This window comes from Chinchilla lanigera, unplaced genomic scaffold (genome assembly GCF_000276665.1).
Source record: "Chinchilla lanigera isolate Chin_1 unplaced genomic scaffold, ChiLan1.0 scaffold00031, whole genome shotgun sequence".
Lineage (NCBI taxonomy): Eukaryota > Metazoa > Chordata > Mammalia > Rodentia > Chinchillidae > Chinchilla > Chinchilla lanigera.
Window position 1 is genome coordinate 17,946,645 of NW_004955432.1, and position 26,105 is coordinate 17,972,749.

The 26,105-nt window shown below is 38.8% G+C and overlaps 1 protein-coding gene across 1 annotated transcript in view; it reads right to left on the bottom strand.

Moving 5' to 3' along the window:
- The window catches only part of Thsd7a (thrombospondin, type I, domain containing 7A), a gene marked incomplete at its 5' end in the record, with an annotated part of 215,631 nt that overhangs the window by 50,372 nt on the left and 139,154 nt on the right, over window positions 1-26,105 (bottom strand). Inside the window, 4 exon segments of the mRNA XM_005388151.2 lie at window positions 3,107-3,370; window positions 4,947-5,141; window positions 19,400-19,503; window positions 20,725-20,857. Of these exon segments, the coding sequence (XP_005388208.2) occupies window positions 3,107-3,370; window positions 4,947-5,141; window positions 19,400-19,503; window positions 20,725-20,857 (696 nt within the window).

Sequence of the window (26,105 nt, forward strand, 5' to 3'; positions counted from 1 at the left end):
CCATACAGAATTTTAATTTTTTAAAAAAAGTAAATTATCTTTCACGTTCATCTTAATATGTAGAAGAAAATGTAGAACTAATCAACCAACCAAAACAAAACACAAAACAACAAATGAACAACAATAACAAAACCTAAGTCTTAAGTATCTTTGTATACTACAGCACACTTTAAAGACTTAAAAGTCAAACCTATGGGTAAGCTAGCAAGAAATTAATTTCAATAACAGAAGGGGGAAGTGTTCTGTGGATATACTTCTTGAGTTTTTAAAAATGGTTTAAATGACCGAAGGAGAGACAATTTTTCTTTTTGAAAATCAGAGTAAAATTTCCTGTAAGGGATATATTGGTAACTATGCAGAAATAGGATAAATACTGAGAGAAAGTAAAATTAAAGATTTTCTTTGAAGAATGGTATTTAAAATGCACATAAACTTCTTAGCATGATTTCAGGTTTATTTTTGAAACCATGGGTATAGCTTATCTCTAATATAAGGGCCCCTTCCACACATTTATACAAAAAGTACCCCTACTCTTAAGCCCTGTTTACCTACTTGATCATTTTAAGGTCATTTTGAAGAAGGAACAGATATTTTAGGAATAAAGATAAATCAGCTAATGCAATGCAGAACTTTAAAACTCTTGGATTTTCACGGTGTTACAAATATACTAGGAATCTGTATTGGGGTTCCCATATGTCTTTCTGTATCTTCCTAAATTGTGAGACCTTGTACCATGACATAAAGGACAAACAACTCTATGGTTTTGTAAAAGAAAAATAATCTTCTACAAACACCAGCAAGATTATCACTTTGAAATTATTTTGCTGAAAAGGAGTTTTATCCCATCTCCCTGACATCAGAAGCCTTGCGTGCTCAGAGGCTAACAGGATGAGGAGTGAAATAGTGAAAAACACTGTCAAGACAAAATACAAATTGATTTTAAATTGTTTATTATTGCAATAATGAATTGTTGCTGCATTTATTTTAAGCAGCGCAATTACTTTCATCCAAAAAAAAAAAAAAAAGCTGAAAAGCGAAGCTGAATATGTGGGTCAGGCATATTGGAGACCTTGTCTGACAGCTCGCCCAAGGGGCTCCATGGAGCCCAGTTTGAAAACCACATTATTAAGTAGCTAGATGAGTTAAAGTGTCAGGAAGACCAACACAAAGAACTAAATGACAATGGCAGATGTCTTTCCTTCACATCTGACATGAAGGGTAGCTGCAGGAAAATTTCCAATTCTCATCCTCAGGGCACTCTCTCTGGGAGCCTGTGTTAGGACGGTGCTGGAATCCACACTCTCTTTAATGAGACCCTAGGTAGTTGCCTTCTTTTTGTACCCCTGCGTCCTCAGACACCCTCTACTTCCTTGGCCTGCTCTTTAAATCTGTGGCCAGGTACCTCAGGAAAAGTCAGCTCCTCACCCTTTGCCTCTCTTTTCCATTTGAAAGGAAAAAAGGATCCCAGCCGTAACCGCCAAAGCTCTACTACCTGTTTCCATGCTTCCAAATGAGAAATTTTAATTCTGAAATGAACTAGACATTAAATAAATCCTACCAACTCAGAAGGCCTTTTGGAGAAATTAGGACTCCATTTCAGTTTGTTTACAAGACTCCATTGCCTCTTCTGCCTGGTTTAATTAAACACATTCTTCTTCAAATACAAGTACCCGCCACAATAAGGAACAATTCCTTTCAATTTTGTTTCTGATTAGCTTGATCTATTATAGACTATCCAGTGGGATATTCTAGTGTTTACTAATACATTTACTCCAACTAATGTCTGAAGAAATTCAATCTCTCTTGACTGATTTCTTAGGCGATTACCACCTTCCTTAAGTATGTTCCATCCATTCTAATGGTACTGTACTTGTGGAGTGTTAGAACTTTGTCACTGTATCCTACACATGCTGCAATCTATGACAATTACCTTCTCCCAGCCAAATCAGCTAGCAGGATAGCAGATCTACAGATTACACATTGTGGAGTCTTTGGGATTTATACCCCTACATAAAATAGGAACTGTAAGGTAAGGTTAAGAAGAAAAAGGACAAGTTGTTTCAGAAACAACTTTGTAGGGAGGGGTTTAAGAGATTGCAATAAATGTGTCACCATGATATCTTAATAGTTTATAAATGTGAAGTGTTCCTATGGTTTTCTGAACTGTATAATAAAGCTAGAGTAATCCTATTCCAATAGCAGAAGTTACTTCAGCAAGGTTGGGGGTACCAGCTGCGTACCTGGCTCCTAACAATTTAACTCATCCTTTCTTGGTCACCTGTATCAAAGAGGTGGAAGATTTTCATCCACATATTAATTTTCTTTTTTGGTTTAGATAAGAAAATGAGTATTTTTTAAGAGTACGCACATTTTTCTGTGGATTTGTTTCGTCTTTTTGGATCTTAACACATCATGAATAGATCCTTGGGTCTTCACCAACTACCACTTTCTACCTTTCTTCTCTACCACTTAATGATGTTTTGGGTACATTGCAAAGTTTGGTCCTTAAAAGCCTGTCCACTTTAAAACTTTTTAAAAAATCATTTTCTCTGGTACGGGGGATTGAATCTGTGGTCTTCACACTGAGCTGTATACCAAGCCCTTTAATTTTTTTCTAAAGTTTTTGAGATAGAATCTTGGCAAATCACTAAGTTGCCCCAGCTGGCCTCAAACTTGCAATCCTCCTCAATCTTCCAAGTAGCTGGAATTATAAGCATGGGCCACCGCAGCTGGCTACATTAAACTTCATTCTCAGATTGAATTAAAATCTTATCTCTTCTTCTCGCCTTTTCTGTATACAAATCAGTCGGAGATTGTTGGGTGTATTGAATGAGCAGGCCCTTGATAATCCCCATGGGAAGTTCCTGGCACGTGCTGGCCCAAGAAGCCCGCCCATCGCCACTTTTGGACTGTAGTTGTCAGTTCTGGACAATCTGACAACACCAACGAATGTCCCAGTCCCTGTAAATGGCAGCGCATGTGGTGCTTGAAGTGTTCAGCTAGATCACGCTTGTGTAAACTATTTCCCCTTCACCACGACACAGGTGCATTCTATCTCTGCTCTCAGAGACAGCAGATGTAAAGCACTGAGGAAAGGTTGGCTCACCGTGGCTGTTACATCTGGACGTTTCCACGAGCCTGCCGTTCTGATCGTAGCACGCCATGGCTTGATAACGGTACCCTTGTCCGCACTCCTTCACGTCTCCTTGCACTTTCCCTCCCAGCACGGCTTCCGCCTTCCCCTCTGGGAGGATGCAGTCCGACCAGTTGCCCACAGGCTGCGCGTTGTATTTGTCACAGGGGCAGTACCGAGTCTCAATCAGGGGGTACAAATGGGAATTTTTGCACTTTTCCTTCTTTTTACTTTTTCCTGTAGAAAAGAAATACCAGGCACTTTAAACTAAAAAAAAAAAAAGCAACTTCAAGCATTTTGTCTGTTTTTAATTATATGCAATGGTAGTCTATAAATAAATGTTATTTTTGTATGTCAAAGCGTTTTCTAGAGAGATTTTTGCTGATTTGGGGCATTTCCACATTCCCCCCTGCACTGGAGATTGCACCTAGTACCTTCACATTGAGCTACATTCCCAGCGTTTTGTTATTTATTTTTTTTTTTATTGTGCAACTGGGTCTTACTAATTCCTTAATTTGCCCAAGTTGAGGCTGAATTCACAATTCTTCTATCTCAGTCTCCAGACTGCTGAGGGTATTTGATATTTTACATGGTGAAATTTTTCCCGTTTAAAAGTAGTTCATTTTGCATGAGGAATTGGCTGGTGTGTTGACATTTTTACTTTTTAAAATGTTTAAAATCCTCTGAAATAATCAAGTGTTTCCGCTGACCAGGGAAGATGAAGTAACTGTGTAAACCTCTCTTTTATAACATGCACAGAACTGAGATGGGGGGGGTGACTTCATTGTACTGCATAGAATTCTTACTAGTTCAAATAGTAGTATACTTGCGTACCGAAGGATTAAGATTTGGAAAATGACATTTTTAGAATTACATTGCTGATTATGATTTGTATCTTTCAGAATTCCTCAAGAGTAGTCATTTTAACATACTTGGTGATTAACGTAGGAAATATCAGTAATACATACAATGAAGATGTTTATTATCAAAATAAAATACTTGAAAATACCAGAAACTAAATAAATTTCTTTAAAAAAAAAAACCTCTTGGTTTTTTTGAATAGTCTACTGGCCCCAGTATTTTCAGGTTATATATGTACTTGGAAAAGGATTATTTTATTTCTACCACATAAAATATAAAACATAATAAATTAATTACACATATTTACCTCAGATTTTCCTAAGCTGCCTTATATAGCCTTCAAAAGCTTCCATTTTGCAGGCAGCTCATTTCATAACTTTGAAGTCTGAATAGTCTATTGGCCCCAGTATTTTCAGGTTTTAATTGTCACTGACAGGGTTTTAGAATGCATCCAGCTTTAGTTCAGTATGATGGCTCCTGCTTTGCATGTTATGTCACTGCTTTTGTCTCTGTGACTTCTTTCTTAGTTGCAGTTTTCAGATACTGAACTAATATTATATTCAAGAAGATGAAGAATAACGTGAGTCCATGACAGTGAGAACAGTTTAGAAAACTGAAGGGTAACCTTTTCTCTTTGCTGTAAGAACCCCCAGTTCCTGCGAATTCACTAAAAGTACATACGGAAATAAAGAAATAAACCTGTCATGTATTACATAGCCAGTTTGCATGGGGACTCAGGCTACTTTTCCTTTCTACTGTACTAAAGTGAAATCATGCTTCAATCACTGCCAACCTCCGTTAAAATGCACATCCACATCCATTGACATAGTCAGTGTAAATACAGCAGTTGTAAGGCAGTTATGAAATACACTGTCAGAACTCTCATGATCTGACTTTTGTGGTGTTTTTCAGTCCTGACAATAGTTCGCTTTGGCATCCCAATTATTCTTACCAACAATAGTGCGCTTTCTGGTCCTAACTGCACCACAATCTCCGTTGCATGAAGAAAATTTGGACCAGCTGGTAAATTGACAGTCATCTTGGCAGGGAACCTGGCAAGCCTGGGTGAGCGCTGGCACGGGGCCGGCATACTTGAGGCATTCCTGGATGCCAGCCTGTCCGCCATCTTGCTTTCGACAAGTAATAGCTAAAAAGAAGCAGAATTCTAGTTACTCTGTAATTTAGAAACTACTATTTACTAGGAGAGAGGAATTCTCTTCTAAATTCCCTATTTACAGTCAGAATCTGGTAGGCGTGTTTTTCATAATCACAGTTGACGCTGGATTGATTTTGCAGGTTTTTAAAAATCACAAAGACTATAACCCTCACTGGATTTGTGGCACAGAGAAGCACCCCACTGCTACATGCGTACACCCAGCATTTAGCAGTTTTCACTAGGTGTTATTAAAGCGTTCCACTCATGTCAGATAGGGGTTACATTTGGAAATGAATTTTTTCAGGAAGCCAGTCAAACATGGATTCTGTTAATAGTTCATGCACAACAAAGGCTACTCAGAAAAGTGCTGGGAGACACCAGGTACCTCTAGTGTTGTTTTAGAATCCTGGGCAATCCAGACTTTCTGTGTGGAAGGGTCTCAGTAGTACAAACGGATTGGTACGTAGACGTAGAAAGAGACGTCTACGCAATTTGTCTAGAAACTGTATTGGCCTATGTGAGTGCTAATCCTGGTGTGTCAACTTCATTGTATTGGAAGCACTGAGCAGATTTGAAGAGCGGGCTCCTGGGTGTGTCTTGCTGGGTCACTGAATGTAGCCTTGTGTATTATGTATGTTTCTCCCCTGATCATCTCTGGCATGGCTCTCTGCTCTGCTCCCAAGTGGCCATGAAGTATGCAGTTCTGCCCTGCCGGACGCTTCTATCATGACACTCCTGCCTTGGAGTCAGTCGATGATGGACCAAATCCCTCCCAACCCTCAGCTAAATTAAACCTTGCTTCTTTACACTGTGAGTGTTGGCTATTGTGTCTGGAAAAGGGAAAGCTGACTAAAGTGGCACACAAAGCATTTTTTTTTTCATTTTCTATATCATAGGTTTACTGGGATAGGATGGAAGTGATTAATAGAGGAGGCACTGTCAAAAATCTCCATCCGCTCTTTTCACAACTTCTTCACATGCACAAGCATCAAACTGAACTTGAAAATAAAAATGGGAACATTGAACCCTTTAGCATATCAGTAGCATTTCCACAATTACATATAGACACTCAAAATGATCAAATGATTTTAATTCACATATTATTTCTTACAAGGTATTGTTCTAGTGAATTACTTAAAACAGGAAATAATTTCAGCATTTACAGAAAGTAGATATAATATCATCTGAAGGTAGCAAGTCTTAAAGACAAAGAGCAAATAGGATTACATTCCCCTTTTCCCTTTGCCATTTCCCTCACTGGTTATTAAAAATCGTTCATTCATTTATTGAAGAAGCAGATGATACATTTACACTTGGTCTTATATTTCACTGGGTCTCCTTAAATAGCCTCATTCTGACTGATTTACATGGGTTTTTCTGGTTTATGGCATTGGCTGAAACTTTCTCTGATCCCCGCCTTTCTCAGTACTTCCTCATTAAGAAATTAAGGGAAAGAACCTGTCACTTTGACATTAAATTGCAGCTGGGGCACAGAGGTCCCCAGGTCAGACAATGCTCTCTGCACATGTGAATTAAAACCTAACAACTAGCAGTGCAAAGCTGTGTAATGTGGAGTGTAAAAGCATCTAACTGGTATTTTTTAGGAAGGGAGGATATTCCACGTAGGTGAATACAACTTGATCCAAATGCTGAAAGAAGAATACAGAAGACCCCTCTTTAACTATGCAGATGAATAATCTCCTATTTTTATTTGATATCACTTTATTTGAATACCCAAACGTGGTAGGGCTAATTTATATGAAAAAATAAGAGTGTTTGGATTTTAAAGACAATAAAACTTGCTAGGGTGGACATTACTAAGTGACTTTTATGTAGGGTATGTGACAAGAAAAAGCACAAATACAACAAAAAAAATCTCACTGCTTGAGAAGATAGCTGTCAGATGTCTTACTGTTTCTCATAAGATTCTGAGTGGCTATACTGTAGGGCTGTAGATTATAATCAGCTGGCTAGGTTTTGAAAAATGCCTATGCTGAGAGCCAGGGATATAGCTCAGTGGCACAAGTGCTTGCCTGGCAAGCACAAGGTCCTGAGTTCAATTCCCATAATCCACCCCCACCTAAAAAAAAGAAATGAAAAATACCCACGCTAAAGTTTGCTAAGTCAAATATTCTGATTTCACTGATTGATGACAGGATCTTCGATACTAGTATCTTTTAAAAGCTCTCCAGTAATACAAATGTGCAGGCTGCTTTATAACTACTCCTCTTATAGGTAATGTATTTTCATCTGCATCAGGAACACCTGGAATTCTGGCTGAGGTTTGAGGTGAGGATGTAAAGTATTGTTTGGTATCTGGTCACTCTTGTACCATGCCACTCTTTGAGAAACACACATACACTACAGGAAGCTCTAACTTGCAGTTCAAAGGGACAGCATCATGGGATTACACAGGGACCGGCTCAAAAAGGGGTGCCTTTTTAAGGGATGCCATTTGTAGTATGTTGTGGAAGGGATCCTTGTGATTCAGTTTAATAATAAACTGATGTGATTTTTGCAGTTGTTTCTGTCATTTGGAAGCAGAATTGAACATTTTAAACTTCAGAAGTTCCCATGGTTTGGGGAAAAGCTGCCCCATGCATGCTCAAAAAGAAGGACTGAAAAAGAAGGAGATATTGGACATTTTACTAGGCAGGATATGTGAAGCCTCCGAGAATGATTAATTTGGAAAGTAAGAGATTTGACAATTAGAATTCTAAAATGTGGAGAAATCTGAACTGTTCATAACTTAGAATTAAAAAATTATAATCCTGGACTTAGGTTCTTTGAAATGAAACTTTTATCTACTGATGTGATTTAGCTCATTGAAACACAGACTCGAGCATAAATCCTTGGAAATATTAAGTGGAACTGCCTTAGATTCTACATTAAGGGTATCTCTCACAAATTTCAATTCAGAATTGTGCCAACTATCATCATATGGAAAAATAATGAAATAACACTATCACTGGTACCAATACAATTTCAGAAACAAATTAACTTACTTTTATGGATTGATACTACTCACATAAATCAAAAGCCACACTCTCTATACCCTGTACTACGTAGAATCAGAAGCACTTTAGCTAGTTGAGGAGAAAAGAAATATGTAAAACTCCCATATCTGTTCTCAGCAACCCACTCAGTACTGAATTTCCTTATCTGAGATTTTTGACAATGTGCTTTCGGAATGAATTACTTACACAATGTTATCCAAACAAGTAACAACAGCATCATTTGTATAATATATTGAAAATTTATCATACATCTCAACTTGTTTGTATTCTAACTTAGAGGGAACATAATAATTCAAACCCAGAAATGCAATCTGCAATGAACTTCCTGCTGTTGGCTGAGGAACACACAATGTTTGGAATGGAAGCCATCTGCTCTCTCAATTTTGTAAATCTTAAAAATAATTTTAAGATGTTGCAAACAGGGTGGTTTTAACTGTAGAAAAGCTAGATCTTAGTAAACATGGTTTCCTAGCACAGTTGAGGGTTCATATACTCAGAAAATTCTATCTGTATTTGCAGGTGGGACATGTATTTCATCTATACTTTTATGTATACAAGGTCTGGCAATTTTTATTTAGGTGTTATATGACAAGCTGCTCCCAGGAAGCCAAATGCATGGGAGGTATCAATGGAACTAGCTTGTGGGTTACATAGGAATCAAGTTAGGCAAGGGTAGCCTATCAATATCGATGAAACATCATAAAGATGAACAAGAAAGCCAGTTTTTTTTCAGCAGGTATAACAGCTCAAATGTTATTAGATCAAAAGTGATTGAAAAAGTACACTGATAAAATGCAATTTGGAGACCTTTAAGGACCCTAGTTTGAACAAACTGTAGTTAGACCTTATTTAGACAATGGAGGAAAATTAAACATGGCCTGAATGTTAGACAATATAAAAGAATTATTATTAATTTTGTTTGGTGTTACAATAATACTATTGCTGCATGGGAGGAAAAAAATGTATTGGTGTGTAATGTGCATCTTAAATGGGAATTGCTCTAAAATACTCCACCCAAATTCTTTTTAAGTGTGTAGGTTATGGTCAGTAACCAAGAATGGCAACATGTTAAGAACTGCCAGAGCTAAAAAATGACTACATTACTTGTATATATTTATTCTATTTATTTTATTCTCGTGTATATTTATTCCTACTCATGTTATTTTTAAAACTTCCCATGAATTCAAATTAAAATGAGTAAGCACAGAAGGTGGAGTCGGTTCTGGAACGTTTTTATGTCAGGTGAGGTTAGGGCGAGGTGCTAAGCAGGAAGTTTATAAAGGATCACAGGATGAAGGAGAATAGATAACACTGACAGAGCTAAAAGGAGACGGTTGCCTGTCTTATGAATATAGGAAAATGTACATGGAAGGCTACGGATACACTGCAAAGTAAATCTAATGGAATTCAGAAAATAGCTGCTAATCTTTATTTCCTCACAGAGGAACAAAACTCCCCTATAATTCAGGTTGGACAAAAAGGGGGAGATCTGTTGGTCAAGGGATTCCTCTTCAGCATGTAGGATCATGCTGTCATTTTGTCTGAATAATCAGAGTGAAATAAATTGTTAGATCTAAAATGTGTGTGAAGAAGTTTGTTACAGGAAATGGAATAGGATCAATGTCTTAGTGCAGCAAAAGCTGTTGGATTACGCATTACAAAGCATTCAAGGAGCTCTGAGATCTCATTTACTAAATTGAGCACCATGAACCTGGCCGATGCCACTGCAGTAGTGTCTGAGTGGTATTAGAGACGGACTGTGTTTAGTCTGTTGGGTGATTATATGAACAATTTTTCCATAGTTTTATGAAGCAACGGCAAGAGTTAAAATAAATCATGTAGGAATGAGAAAGGAAAAAAAAGCTTAATGTGAATGGGAGCTAGTTACCAAGAGACCTAATTGTGCTTAGAAATAAGACCAAATCTATAAATAATGCAAGAGGGCTCCAATTATTTACTACATGGAGATAATGATCCGGGTCATTCTTTGTGTAAAAGAGATTTTCACTGACGAGTTTGCGAAATTAATTTCCTAATTACAATTTGTGAATATAACCCGGGCAGAATGAAAAGAAATATACTTTTTTATTGGTCTTAAACAGTTACCAATGGTACCTAGTCTCACAGATGTTCATAATACATGAGAAAATGCCATATCAGAACCTGCTAGGAAATACTAACCAGCTGCCAGTGGAGTAGCTGAGACCAAGATCAGCTCAGCTGTAGCTGGGCTCCAGGAAGCTCTAACTAGTTCTCCTGGGACATGCGGGGTATCCAGGAGCCACGGTGACACAGCTGGTGCCAAGCTTATTTTATGAACTACTATTTTTAAAAAATGGCAACTGCACAAAAACATTCTACAAGAAGACACTTAGAGCAATATAAACCAAAATGTAAGTTCTCAAATCAGCTGGGCTCCTAATAGCTGTAGAAAACGAGAGGAAAGAATTTTTAAGTGGAAATAATTCTAGAAGCTTTAAATAACAGTTCAGAAAGATGAAGAATATAAAATTTGGTGATAACTAAAAAATACATAAACCAACAGAGGATTTAAAAAGCAAGCCCTTTCTCTCTTTTCTACCTCATTCTTTTCCTACTTATGTTATTTTTCTTATTATTGCAAAATTCTCTCTGAAAATTAATGGATTAATTTGCATTGCTGAGATAAGTCAGGTTAGATATTTTGGGCCTAACATTAACAGTGCCTTTCGAATGTAATCTTTTAAAAAGAACAAAGCGGGCAGAGCATCACACAAAAGATGATCCAAATAATATGAGTATAGAGTCTATCACATTTAACAATAAGATCAAGGCATATTTGATCACAAAAATTATAATAAAAGGTAATTAAACAATTTTACCACATGTATCTCACATTCCTCAAATCCTTTAGGGTTAACTTCAAACAGAGGAGAATTAGAACTTTCTCTTTTATTTCCCTCCTGTCTTCCTTTCCTCCCTCCCTGCTTCCTTCTCTTCTTCTTTCCTTCTCTGCCTTGTAATAAGTGATGGAGAGTGAGAACTTCAGGCCGAGGTGGGTCCTTGCCATGCGAGGAATATTCCTGAAGTGTTTTTCTTTCTCTAGTCTAGATTTGAGAATGCATCCAAACGAGGTTGACTCCTGTGTAAAGAGCTACAAGTCAGATCTCCTCAGCGGGTCAACATTAAAACATACATTGCCTGGCAGGCAAGCGTACAGAGGAGAGCGTGGCTGCGGATCGCAGGAAGAGCTAACCCCGAGGTTGTGACCATACTTCAGGCAGGTGAGCTACAGAATGTGGACTTGCCGGGAGACAGCATGCGGACCACTGCGGACATTGTGCAAGAGCGAGTCTGCAGCCATTTGTACGAAATCTGTGCGTTTGGCCTTCGGTTTTTTAAAAACGCAGTGTAAACAGGTAACAAGTCATAAATACAAGAATGATTTCTACACACTTAAGTCACGATGACTGAAATTGCTTCTTACAATGGTTTGTATAAAAAAGAAGCAAATTATCCCCAATTGTCTTTATTATTACTATTTTCTCATATCCAGTGACCTCTGAACTTTTATTGATTTTCTGCCCCCCAAACGGGATTCTGGTTCTGTTTCCTCAGTGTCTTCAAACTTTGGTGTCATTGGTTATAGTCACCGTTTGGCCATCCACAGTCCTGCGGGTGGGAGTCTTTTGGATGGGTTGTATGGAGCTGTGGCTGTCCAGGGCTTCACTGACGCTGCAACCCTTGCAGTCTTTCAGTAGGTGGCGGTAGGTGGCCATCTAAGCCTCCAGCCTGACTTTGTGGTTCAGCCAGCTCTTCTAAAGCTGGGTCTGGAGTTGCCTCCTGCCCTGATTTGTGCCAGCTCTGAGTGCAGCTGAAAGAAGACCCCACTGAGTTGCTCCATCTATGTAGAGCAGTGGGCCGCCATGTTCCTCAGGATGTTCTCCAAGCTTGCCTTCAGATCTCTCATAACGTGCAGGTCTGTATCCAAAGAGCAGGCCCTGCATCTCAGCTCCGGGAGCGTCATCTCAGTGCCCCAACCGCAGTATACTACAAGTTGGCCATTGCCGTGCTCTCTTCGGCCTGCTGTGACCACTGCTTGTCCACTCCTCTGTTCTTCTGAGCCAACTTGTCATTTTGGGTCCTGTTGGCCACCATGAACATACAGAGATCCTGGGATTTGGAAGCATCCACCTACCCAGTAAGCCTTCCACTTCCTCTGCATGGTTTTTCTTCATATATAGCAGCTCCTCCTTCGGAGTCTCCATTTTTATCTTCAGTTGCAGCCATGTGAGGTTTACATCTCCAGTTACCTTGCAGGGCTCACGTGTGCCCTTGTGTGCAGACTGCCACATGGCCAGCTATGTCTCATACGCAACGCTAAAGTCATCAGCAGCAGCCTGGGTGCTGTTGATCTTCCAAATGATGTGGGTTGTGTCCACAGAATTTGCCAGCTCTGATCCCTCAGCTCCTTGCTGGTCTGAGGGATTGCCCCTTCTTCTTCTTGTGTTCCCAGACTACACTCTCCAGCATCTAATTATCGTTCTCCAGGCCCTTCCTCTTGTCCAGGTGGGAGAGCAGGTCGTGATTTAGTTCTTTCATGGTCTCCTTGTTCTGGATGCTGTGACAGCCACCATGTGATGGTTAATCTTGATTGTCAACTTAATTGGCGTGAGAAGCCTCCAGTGAGCTGAGCAATGTATACATCTGTGCATGTGTGGGGTGGGTCGTGGGGGTGTGACACTGTGGATTCTGTGTTTGCTGGACCTTCCTCTCTAGGATCTTCCTTTGTGTTCTGCTTCCTGGACCCTAAGGGAACAGCTTTGTCCCACGTGCCCTGTTGCCATGGTGGTCTTACCTTGCAGCAAGCTGACATGATCTGAAACCCTTGAGACTGTGGGGCAGGGTAATCTCTGTTTTACATTGTGAGTGCTGGGTATGTTGTCCCAGCCATGGGAAAGCTGACCGATACATAACACAGCCCTGGGCATCCTCATGACCAGGCCTGCAGACCACCAGGTACCCTGGAAGCTGCTGGAGCAGCACACAGAGATCAAGAAGCCTGGGTCTGGGACGCCTGTACAGACACTGGCCACACTGCTAGCTGACCAGCCAGGACCGGAGTGACTTGGCAAAGACAAACCAATAGTTAGTAGAAGAAGCAGAGTGGGCAGTGAAACAGAATCTGAGGGAGGCGTGAGGTCAAGAAGCAGGCTTGGGAGGCCTCAGGTTGTCATTATTTTGAGCTGCATATTTTATTTCTAATACAAATGCAGGGGCTGGACCTATAGCTCAGTGGCTCAAGCGCCTGCGTGGCAAGTACAAGGCCGTGAGTTCAATTCCCAGTACCCCCTCAAAAAGTGATAATATAAATGCAACGGTAACTGTTATGGTTTGTGTCTAGATGTCTCCCCAAAGCCTCATGCATCTTTAGATTGGGAGTTTTTGGAAGTAGCTGAATCTAGGGTTGGGAGTGCTGGGACTAAGGATGGATGACCGCTGAATCAGTCCACTGATTGGATTGGAAGCACTGTAATCCCAGCAGTCTGGATAAGATAGAGGGGTAGAAAGAGGTTTGTGTCCCCCTTTTTGCTGTTGTTGCTTTTGCTATCTACCACCACCATGAACTGTTGCCATCTGCCATGTGCCACCTTGCCTTGGAGCCAGCTGAGTATGGACTGAAACCTCTACATACTGTGAGCTAAGTAAACCTTTCCTCCTTTAACCTTGAGTGTTGGATATTTTGTTTCAGCAATGAGAATGTAACTAAGACGGTAACTCTACTTAGAGCTATTGTGAGAAATGTGATTGAAAAATATGGTGAATATTTACATTAAAAAATTACTATAATAAAATACATATTGTCATTAAGCCCCCTCAAAATACTTTCCTATGTTTCAAACACAATTCCATTATTCTTGCCACTTTCGGAAGAAGGTCTAGAAGTCTTTCTGGATTGTCATAAATAAGTAAGTGCAGAAATCCAAATGCTGTCTTCATGATTTCAGCAGTAAATCAACTGACTTTTAAGTACTGTGACAACATTTTTATATAATTCTTACATATGTAACACGTAGACTTGGGTCAAGACTGCATGCGCCCAGTTGGATAGAATCTGCTTATATCCTGACTCCTGTATTATTCTAACTCATGTCTAGGTAAGGATGATTCTTGCAAATTTGCTTTACAGTGAGTATCAGTGCTGAGGGTTTAAGCAGCTGCAATTGATTATTAAAGCTATCCAGAGAATGCTCTCCAAATCCTCTGACATATGTAATACAGAAGGAGAACACTTACGCTATTAATAACTTTAAGACTGAAAATGAAAGTCTGTCTACAATAGTCACCTCATTAACAGGTGAATAAAAGGAAGTGTAAGCAACTAGGTGAAAGGATGCTTGCTTAGTAACGTGGTAAAAGAAAATCGAGTGTTATATTTGTCTACTTTTCTACTAATATGGAAGGTTCTGATAATTTGAGAAAAACAGAAGGTGACAGTGTTGTGTTGAGTGGCACATTTTTATGAAACAAATTCTTTTCTAGTCACACTAAGTAAATCAGCATTTGATAGTCAGTTATTAGCCTTGATTTACCATCTTTTAGTTTTTTTTTTTTTTCTGGTACCAGGAATTGAACTCACAACTTTGCACTTGCCAGACAGGCACTGTGCTGCTGAGCTAAATCCCCAGCCCCTTACCATCTTTTAGACATCGAATATTTTTACTCTTGTCTTTCATATCCCATTCAAGGGATATGAAATTCAAGGAATCAATATTTTATTTTTGTCTTTTTGAAACAGGGTCTTGCTATGCAGTTCAGGTTGGCCTTCAGCTCACTTTGCAGCCCAGGCTGGTCTCAAACTTATAATGATCCTCCTGCCTCAGCCTCCAGAGTGCTGGGATTACAGGTGTGTGCCACCATGCCTGGCTGGAATCAACATTTTATTCCTAATCATCCTTCAAACCAAGAATACTGCAACTCTATCCTAAAGGCAGATATTTTATTACTGTCACATTCTTTAAAATCTACTCCTAGTAACTGTCAAATAGCTCCTTCATTGCTGAGCTGAACTTGGAAACTCCAGGACTAGCTAACCTCCAGGGGACTTTTTGTATCCTATTGGGTAATGGCTTGAGAACTGTTAGAAACTGTGACTCTATCTTTGGTTAAACACTTCTGCATTTACACCACGGATCAGTACACCTTTTCTGTGAAAGGCTACGTGAAAAACATTTTTGGTTCTGGGGAGCTATTCAACTTCACCTTGCATCTTAAGAGAAGTCACTGGAAATATGTAAAGAAACAGACATGGTTGTTGTGTTTCAATAAAACTTTAATTACAATAAAATAGGTTGTGAACCGGATTTGGTTTGCTGACCTTTGGTATACGCACTTTGCTAAAAGCTGTACAATAAATACTTTTATGTTTAGAACCATAGAAGGGTAAATAATATTAAATAACCATGATCATATTCTAATTTACATGGTATCATTTCCAATGTTTTTTTAAAATATTTTTTTGTTCTTTTCTTTTTTCCGGTTCTGGGAATCGAACTCATGACCTTGCGCTTGCCAGGCAGGCGCTGTACCGCTGAGCTAAATCCCCAGCCCCCATTTCCAATGTAAGTAAGGAAACAGTAATTTACAGTGAATCGTATTTTAGTTAAATTCTTTAGATGAACAGAAATGGTTAATGAACTTACAAATGTGAGCAGGGCAGAGAAAAAAAAATCTAATAATGAAGCATAATGTTCAATTTTTTAATATATTGTACATCTTGGAGACTGTAGCTTTTCCTATGACTCAGTGAATCACTTTGTGGAAACGCCCAAATTTCTATCTGCCATCCTAAGCAAGCTATCTCTGCACCTTCATCTCTACATTTCATACTCTGAGTTTTCACTTGGCTACCCTGCCATGGCTTCAACTGCTTCGACTCAACACATTTTGTATGCAAACATACTAAACACATTTTCCAAAATTAGCTCTACTTTCAGGCCTAAGAATTTTTAGCAAAGGATCATCAACTCCAAATAATGGAGTTAAAAAAAAAACATGCATTCACTTTTGACTCATTTTTACCATTCCTTTTACTGTTTGTCATCAAGCCTTAGAAATATTTTCCGGTATCATAAGTGCAAAATCCATTTACTTTTGCCCATTTCCAATACTGTGGTTCTACTCTCAGCTTCACTAACTCTGTTGTGCCGACAGCATCCTAGCTGGCGGCCAGGCCCCCGTGTCTTATCTTTCTAATTTATTCTGCACATGCTGACAGATAAAACACTGGTTTTATCAGGCTCTTGCTCCTGCCACTTCTCGGACAAAGACTGAAATACTGACCCTGACATTTATAGCTCCTCTCCACAAAAATCACCCTAGGCTCCAGCTCACATCTTTGGAGCCTCAATCTCCACAGTTTTCTGTGAAGACATTTATTGCTCTTCGTACCTCAAATGCCTAGCTTATAGAACTGTTCCCATTTTGTATTCTGCTTTCCTATTTATTCTAATAAGATGGTACAAAGACAAGCTCCAGGTCATCTGTCAGGTTTTTCTTAAATTCTCTAGTTTCAAATGATTGGTTTTGCAATTGACCAATTTTAATTTTTAACTTCTACAAGTTCGGTGCTTAATAATGACCTCATTTCCCTAAGAAGTGTAGGCTCACTGATATGAATAGCTTCATCCTTTCGTGACACTCAGGGTTTCTATGCAGGCTTCTACACAATCAAAGCTGAATAAGTAGCTGGAATTAGAAAGCCGGGTGTAGTAGCTAAGACAGAAGTATATCATGTAGAATCTCTTCCTGACTTAATTAATGCTTACTACCCAATTATTTTAATCATTAAAAATCAGCAAAAAATTTTCTTTTAGTCTCTGGCTGTACAAAGACAAAGATCAAAACAGGTGGATTTTGGCAGTCTAATCATATAGAGTTCTGAAAGCAGCCATAAACATGAAAGCAAGAAACTTTTGCCTTTCTGCTGTTAGCAATATGTCTCTCTCTCCATTTCATCTTCTCTAGAAACACAGGCTCTAGGAAAATGAAATCTCTATCTGCTGAGACAACAAAGAAAAAGATTGTCTGTGTACGGGAAGTAAAAGGGCTCTTCTGGATGCATTTATGCAGAAAGCACTTGTTATAATGCACTTTTCTCTTCCTGACTGCCTGAAAGTGCATGACCGCTTGAGGCCATCTAATAAGTATACAGAGACCAGGAAGCATCATTTGAGGTAGAGGAAGAACCGCCAGTGAGAAAGGAACAACCGGAAAGGCAGGAGAAAGTAGCACTGAAGAAGCCAAAGAGGGAGTGGATAAGAATATTGGACCCTACCAGTGGTCACCCAGATTGATAGATGAAGTTAGGTTTCCAGGTTTGGAAAGGAAAAGGTCAACAATAATCACAGAAAGAACAGTTTTGTAAAGAGAGTGTGTAAATAAAACAAAAGGCACATGTTAATATTCTGTTCTTACGCTATGACCAAGAGTCCACTTTCACCACGATGGTGAATTCATAGGAAGTGGGAAAGAATGGCCACTTAATGAAGACGATGAACACCCAGAGCTGTAAGCATTTTTGTTTCTAGTCTCAGACAGGAAACAAATCATCCAAGGTTATGCTGCTCGGAGCTGAGTCTGGAGCTGAAGCTGTTTCACACTTGCGCTGGTTCTACCATACCTCCTATTTCATCCAGTGGTATTTTATAAAAATGTATCTTTAATATCCCTTTATCTAGTCCAATTTTACCCTTTGATCTCTGTATGTTATTTGTGCATATATCATAGGCTAAGAACTGGAATAATCTGGAAACATAATTTAGTTCAAACTTTTCTTCTTTTTCTTCTCCTCCTTTTCAGTCTACATGAACCGAAACCCTTTTGGGTGAAGGGCTGAACAAAAATTGTGTTAGTAAGAGAACTGAAACTAAGATCTGTTTATCGATTCTCAAACTCATGCCCCTTTCATTATAAACTCAATTCAGAAGCAAAATTGTACCCAAATGTACGCTTGTTTCAAAGAGGAAGTAGCAGTGCTTGACAAGAAAAGATCAGGTCTCCTTCAGTTTCTCAAAGCAGTGTTTGCAGTGGAAGGAATGACTTCCGTTTCATATATTTTAGTGTCTAGACAGAGTTATTTTTTACCTAAAGTTGATGGTGGAAGATACACAAAATTAGGCAAAGGAAACAAAATACTAACAATCTCTAGCTAGTTGATATTGTTTATGAATTAAATTTTATATTTCAGATGCAGATTTCTAAAATGAAGCTTATAAACATAGAAGACTTTTTTAATCCAAAAAATGACTTTCTCCTGAAGTCATTCTTTAAACTGTTCCAGTTTAAATCAGTTAACAACTAGATTCTGTTTGATTTATTCAGACTTTTGTATCACTGCGAAATATTAACAAATAACGAATTAAGGAAGAAAATAAGTCCTCAAAAGTCAAAGAAAGGTAGATACACATTCAGTTGCACAAACAGCTATACTTTATGTATTTATCAGGAAATATATGATCATGTTGTAAAAATCAGCATGAGTTAAATAAAATCATATATTCTCGGAGACAAAATTTGCTAGATGTACTACATAAGCAATAGATCCCAAAATTTGAGATTTAATTATTTCCTATAAATTCAGTATATAATTGTGGCAAAGGTGAAACATTGTAATCACATATTTCTGAAGAAGCCCATATTATATAGTATTATAAACAAAATACAATTCACATTTTTCAATTTCTGAGTAAATTAATCTGCCAGTTAAAAAACAGTAATAAATACTATTAGGGTCAATGGACAGCCATGGCAATGTTACTGACGACACTGCTGAGGAACTGGGACAGTTTTATCCCATTATATTATATTGCATGTATGCACAAACATGAGGGTTATGGCATGGATTTATGGATTTTATTGACTGTTAAGGTAGGAAGTAAATGTTACAAATATCTTGGTCTAAAAAGCAGGAACAAGACCGAAAGGAAGTTTCACTACAATTCACTGACTGTAACTAAAATCTTGGTCTGATTCTTTCCTTGAGACGTAACTTAGAAAAAACTCACTAAGGTTAAGGCTAGAGAACAAAATTAAAAAGGTGTGTGGCTGTGATGTTTGGGTCACAACAGATTCCCGTCCATTCTTTTCTGTTTACTAAGCATGCTGTCCAGGGATGGATGAATCAAGAAGGTGGTTAAGAGCGAGAAGTTGGAGAAATGAAAAGCCGGCTATCTGTGGAATGGGGCTCCTCACCTCTTGTCTGCTGTCCGGGGCCACAGCCTTCCTGCGCTCCGGGGACGTCCTGCTGCACACTCCAGGGGACTAACTGGCACCTTCGCCACTTGTGGGTTTTCCACCTGCAATGGAGAGAAAAGAAAAATGCGAGGGAAATCTCAGAGATACAGCAGGATCAAAAAATGACTTGGGCCGCTGCACACAGGAGATTATTTCCCAATGCTTAGTACTATTTATGTTTAGTCTAGATATTCACTAGAGCATTGTAAAGAAACAGAATTAAATATAAAAACACTTTGTATGGGCTTTGAAGCCAAGAGTACATCATGGCCTTGTTCTACAGGAATAGATTCCACAGAGAGCTGCAGAAGACACTTCAGTTTTTTCGTGATTCTGATTGCCAAGAAATGCGTCAGAAAGCACTGGAAGTGCTGCACCGCATTTAAGTAAGCCATGTTTATTTATATTCAAATTATGAACCTGCATTGTAGTCATGGGTCTTTTGTGTAGTATTCTTTTGATTAGCCCTGTAGGAGTTACTCAGCAACTGGAATTATAAAACACTTTTACAAGAGCAAATTCCCAAAATAAATAAGTTTGGCAAGTCATTGACAATGGTTAGGACTTGAACATATAATTACACTGTTTGTTATCTTAGAAAGAAAGACTTTTATTAAGATGACAAATTTGCTCTCCATTTCTACTTAAATTATTATTTTGTGATTATACGTTCCATTAATTGATGCCATAGCTATTTGATTTGCTGTCAGGGCTGCAATTACTGAATATAGCACAAAACTTTCAATTACACACAGTCTTCATGGTGGAGAGGCCAAAGTTCTCTAATAAATTACCAGGATGGTACACAGCTTCCCTAACTACAATTTTTCTATGGTGATCCCCAATAAACAAGAGAACATAACAATGGCATAGCCTGAGTCAGAGGACTAGTATTTACGAGAGACAGCTGCTTTTAAGGGCCAAATGAGAAATGCGTAGGCTATTCTCCTAAGTTTAAAAACAGGAATTGGTTCTTAAAGCGCAAGTGCTTCATAACTATTAACCATTTTTCTGCATCTTACAACTTATGAAAATGTAAGTCATTTCCCCGAATTCCTGGAGCTAATAAGGCAGCTAGGAAGGTCACAGAAGTATCTGCATCTTTGGAGATGCTTCCAAGCTGTCCTAAGTAGAGGGGATAGATGGCGGCTACAGCCATAAACACCTCCAACTCCAAATAGCCTACGGCGGGAACAGTATTGGCCTCTGCTGCTCACAGTCTGACAGCACATGGCCTGGGTCTTTGTACCGGCCTGGCTTGCTTGCATCGACTTTTCTGTTACCTGTAGCTCTGGCACACTTGAGGAGACTCGCAAGCCTTCTCTTCATAGAGAGGATCTGTGCAGTCTCGGCCTCCGTTGGCTGGTGCCTGGAAGACGACGCGATACCGAGACTGCTTCCTGACTCTGGAGTCCCCTGGAAAGAGGCGGCTTTTTAAGAGTCTGCAGATACCAGTTTCTTAATATGCAGTTACAAAGTAATTGCTCTTTTGTTTATTTCTTTCCCCTGGGGAAATAGGACAGATCTAATTAAATTATATTCCTCTACCTAAGTTTATTTTCATGTCATTTCACCCAGCCCTGTTCACCACCTGGGACTCATACACATGTAATGAATCTTCCTTAGGAGGATATTTTCAACGTTATAATGTGAAATTTTATTTGTTGTTATTCACTTAATTCGAAATGCACAACTTGTAAATTATTCCAGTCACTTACTATTCATGTTAAACAGCTTAAGACCTTCAATTCAGGTCACATGTTAAACATCAGAGGTGTAAGTGGTGAAATGAAAATGGCTTTCTAGAGGCAGATTTTTTTTAGAGAAGCAGTTCAAAGTAGCAATAATTACTGTGAGTAAATAACTCCAAGTTATCTTTAAAAATGGAAAAAGATTTACTTTCAATAAAGGCCTCACTTTGGTAGCACTATTGATACAAAGATGTTCAACGTGTTTTAGGATACAGAGACATGTAAAATTTGCCAACTTTAATAAAATATATTTCTATTTTTGAAGGCTAAATAGCCACATAGTATAGTTTCACTTACAAAAGGAAAGTTTTAAAGAATTATGATAGCAGATAATGTAACTCCTGATGCATTTATATTCTTTCTTTTGATTTTTTATAGAGAATTAAAAAACAATAGCAAAATAACAACAACATAGACAAAACAAAACAACACACAAAAAATAAAAATGATACAAGATTTCAAAACAAAATGATAGGAATTAATAATGGTTGTTATATTGCTGTCTTCAACAAAGTTGCTCAGATTACCCGGTAAGACTGCAAGATTGATCAGACCATTATAGAGAATAAAAAATAACAAAAACATTAGAAATGATACAGAGCTTCACTAAACAAGATGGTAGGAATTCACCAATAGTTACATTGCATACTCTTGTCCTCAAATTAGTTGTCCAGAGGATACACTTATATTCTTTTGCAAAATCTTTCACGGTTTGCTACACAGAATCAAGGATACTTTAAAGAGTTAGCAGCCTGTAACAATTACACTTAATCAGCAATACAATGAAATACTTTTAAAGTTACTGTGGTGGTGGAAAAGTGTAATTTCACAAATAAAACTTTTCCATAAGGGAACATCCTTTCTCATGATGCCCTCCCCATGGTCTGGGCAACTGACCTGACCCAAGTTTAGAGAAAATTCTTGTCTGAGAGAGGAAGTGGATCAGATTAGTAATTTCTGAACGTGTAACTACAAAAGAGAACCTCTTTAAAAACAACAACAGATTTCTAGACCTATACCCAGAACTATAAATCAGAGACTGAGAGCTGGATTTGGGTAGCTCATTTTTCAAAACCCTGCCAGGTGATTGTGCTGAAGGGCCAATTGAAGATTCTGAGTTCATGTGTAATTTGTTTTGGCGTATCCCCCTTGTAGCAGGAGGGAAACCTATACTACTAGTGATTGTGTAAACTATTTTAATGGATAACTGGAACACTATAGGCAGTGGAGTAGGGACTTAGGTGCTGAAAGTAATGGCAACAGAGAGTTAAATTACTTGAAAACAGCATCATAGACTTTATACTGTCACAATATTATTAGTTTGATGCCAGTTCCAACTTTTACATATTTAACAAGATTTACCCAGGGCAGATCTAAGATATGGACTGGAATTTTAATAAATTGCCAAAGCAGTCCCCACCTATTGTATCATCCAAAGCACTCTTCTGCTTTAAGGCCCAGGTGATAAATTTCTTTAATGATTCAGGGGTAGGAACAGTTCTGTTTCCCTTGATCATCTGTTAAGAATCCACTATGGTTCCATTTTTTGCTTTGGTCACCAGAATCTCAGAGCTAATTTTCTTCCCACATGCAGGAACTTATCTTTGATTTTTCCATTGTAAACTTTCCTTTCCCGTTCTCTTCCCCACTCCTTCACTCACCACCTGCCTTCACCCTCCTTTTACAGTTTCTACTTTTTTGTCTTATGCATATGATCTGTCCTTTTCTTAAAGACTGCATAAACTAAATGACTGTTCTCATCATTTGCTTAACACTGGAGAAAGGAAGAAGATTTTTGCTTGTTTTCAACAGGGAAAAGAGCACAATTACATGGGCCTTTGTTTCCCAACTGGTCAGATCTCTTAGAAGCACTCAGTCTCCAGTCCTGTTCAGTGTGCAGATACAAATCAGACACAGAACTGATATCAAGGGACCAGTGGTAACTAAGAGACCAAGATGTCTGGTCACTAACTACATATGCAAAGGTCATACTGTCTTGGTTACTTTTCTCTCATTGCTGAGACAAAATACCCAACGCCCAAAATTAAGGAAGGAAAGGTTTATTTAGCTCACAATCTGCGGAGGTTTCAGTCCATACTTGGCTGGCTCCAAGGCAGGGTGACACATGGCAGAGGGCAACTGTCCATGGTGGCAGAAGATAGAAAAAGCAACCAGAGCAAAAGGGAAGAGTGGCAGCAAGCAGCCTCTTTCCCTCCCTTACTTTGTATACAAACTATCTACCCCAGGGGAGGTGTAACACTCACACCCATAATTCCAAGATTTGACTGTGAATCAGTCATAAACTCTGGAAGCCAGCCTCATGACTGCATGAGGATTTGGGGGGACATGCAGACACAAACCATAACATACGTGTAGGACTGTGCATAGCCAGGATGTTCCATTTGGGAAGGAGCAACCAAAGTTTAGTGTTCCAATTCTATTTATTTTTTTAAAAGCAAAGTGTCACTAAAGTACAATTGTGAAGCATTCTGCTAGTGCGTTTTCATCACAAACTCCACAAGTTTGTGCTCAAGAGGTAAGGCCATGAGTACTCTTGGTGCTTTCTTAATTGGTTCTACAATGGCAATCTACATAGTCTTATTAAAAGTTCAGGTTCCTTAACCTGAACTTTGTGCAGCTCGCAGGATAGAAATTGTGACCTCACCAGAGCAGAATGCTTCAAAACCACAGCACGTGGAGAGAAAGTTGAATGTTATTACACAGAAAGTGTCATGACATCCACGTCTCCACCCATTAAGACGTCTGTCTCTTCTGAGATCTCAGTTAAATTGCTGTGTGTTCAGAGTAACGGTACTGTAGAACTCAGCTAGCTTAGGGAGCTTTCAGATCAGAGGCCACGGAAAGGTCGACCTATAGCACACACTTAAAAGTGGAGCTGCTTCCTCTAACAATTTTTTGTATGTATTTACAAAAACTTATTATATATGGTCAACATACATGCAGAGTTTCCATTTAACTTTGTTTTCCATTTAACTGAGCACCTAGCGTAGTAATTATAGATAGCTGTGTTTACTAAGTATTTGTTGAGTGAACAGGGATATTTATTTCACATATTCCCCATTAGATTATTAGTATCTTCTTTCTTTCCAATGCATTTCCTTAAAGTAATAAACATCTGGGTACTGTATGTGAACACTAAGGGTTGAGAAAACTATCTTTTTTCCTCTGGGAATAACGGGGATGTGAGAAATAAAGGCACCCGTTGTTGCGTTTACACTTGAAAATCCCCACAAGAATTGGAATTGTGAAAGGGATTACGTATCCAGAAAATAACTGTGTGACACAGGGCACACAGATTCGGAGGACATGTCCTCTGTAGGACAGTTACAACATTTTTCAGATATCATGAGACATTCAAGGCAAACTTCACCAGAGAAATTACCTGAGGAAGGATTTAGAGGGCAGGTAAAACTGACTTCTTAAATTGCAAGTGGGGCAAATGGCAGGTTGGAGCAGCATAGTAATATGGTATTGAAAGGGAAATACGCCATAAAAGAAGAAAAATGTAAAGTTAGTTTTGGAATCCTTGAGGGTAATTCATGAGTATGATTGATTGATCAGATGAGGGTAGAACACTGCCTTTACAATATTCTGTATTGTATCTTTTGAGGCAATAAATAAAAATATTACAAAGGAGCAAGTAGAATTGGAGCAACCAAATATCTTATTTGATCAAAAGTATTGATTTTTTTAGAGATTAGAGTTATAAATAACTTCTATGTACAGATCATTTCTGCTTTGTGCCTTTGTTAAAATTTATGAAAAAAATTTTAAGAAGTTAACAAGTATACTTGCTTGAAGATCAAATGACATTCTACTCAATACTGATCTTTATCAACATTGATTTTTCAAGGTATATCTTGGAAGATGGCCAACTAAAATTTCAAATAACTTCCTGCCATTGTAAGCTATTCTATTTCACTTTCTGCAATACTAAAGTGTAATTTTACCTCTTTAAAGTGACTTAACCAGGGAGGATAGCTCCATTTTTTAATTAACTGAAAGCTCTTATAAAATTTATACTTAACCTACCAGAGAAGAAGCACCTTATCCTTAAGTTAATTTTCAATTGCTATTGTCTCTCCTTGAACAATAAACTTTTTTTTTTCTTTTTGAGACAGTGTCTTGCTACGCAGTTCAGGCTGGCCTTGAGCTCCCTTTGCAGCCCAGGCTGGTCTCGAACTTACAATGATCCTCCTGCCTCAGCCTCCTGAGTTCTGGGATTACAGGCGTGTGCCACCACACCCGGCTGAATAATAAACTTCGTTTAGCACTTTCTAATTGTGTGTGAAAGGCAGTGTAATTTCAGTGACACTTGGATTACTCCCATTTCTTATAAGTAATGGAAAAAGTAACCTCATGCCCTTGCTTTAGGCTCTTCATAACAAAAAACTAGCTTTTTATGACATATTGTCTCACAGTCAGTTACAGCGCTCTTCCAACAAAACCGAAAGCTTTTCTTCAGGAGCACAAAGCATCTTGCCACTGTTATCCATCAACAGCCTCTTGTATCAGTCCTGCCCTGTCTCTTTCACTCCCACTATTAGTCATTCCTTTTAAATCTGAGAGAGGAGGTTTAGAGTTCACTGTCGTTTAGATTGGAAATGTCTCCCCAAAGTCTCATGCATTCCTGGGAAGGCAATGGGCTCTTAGGAGCGTTATCCTCACCAGCGTATTCCTGAGTTCAGCGTTATCCTCACCAGTGTATTCCTGAGTTCAGCGTTATCCTCACCAGCGTATTCCTGAGTTCAGCAGCTGACTGTGTTGTTTGGAGGCAGGGCCTGGTTGGTCATTAGGGGAGTGACCTGGAAAGGTGTGTTCGTGTGTACGGCTCCTCCCTTCTCTCTCTGCTTCCTGTGCACCATCACACGAGCAGCCTTCCTCCACCGGGA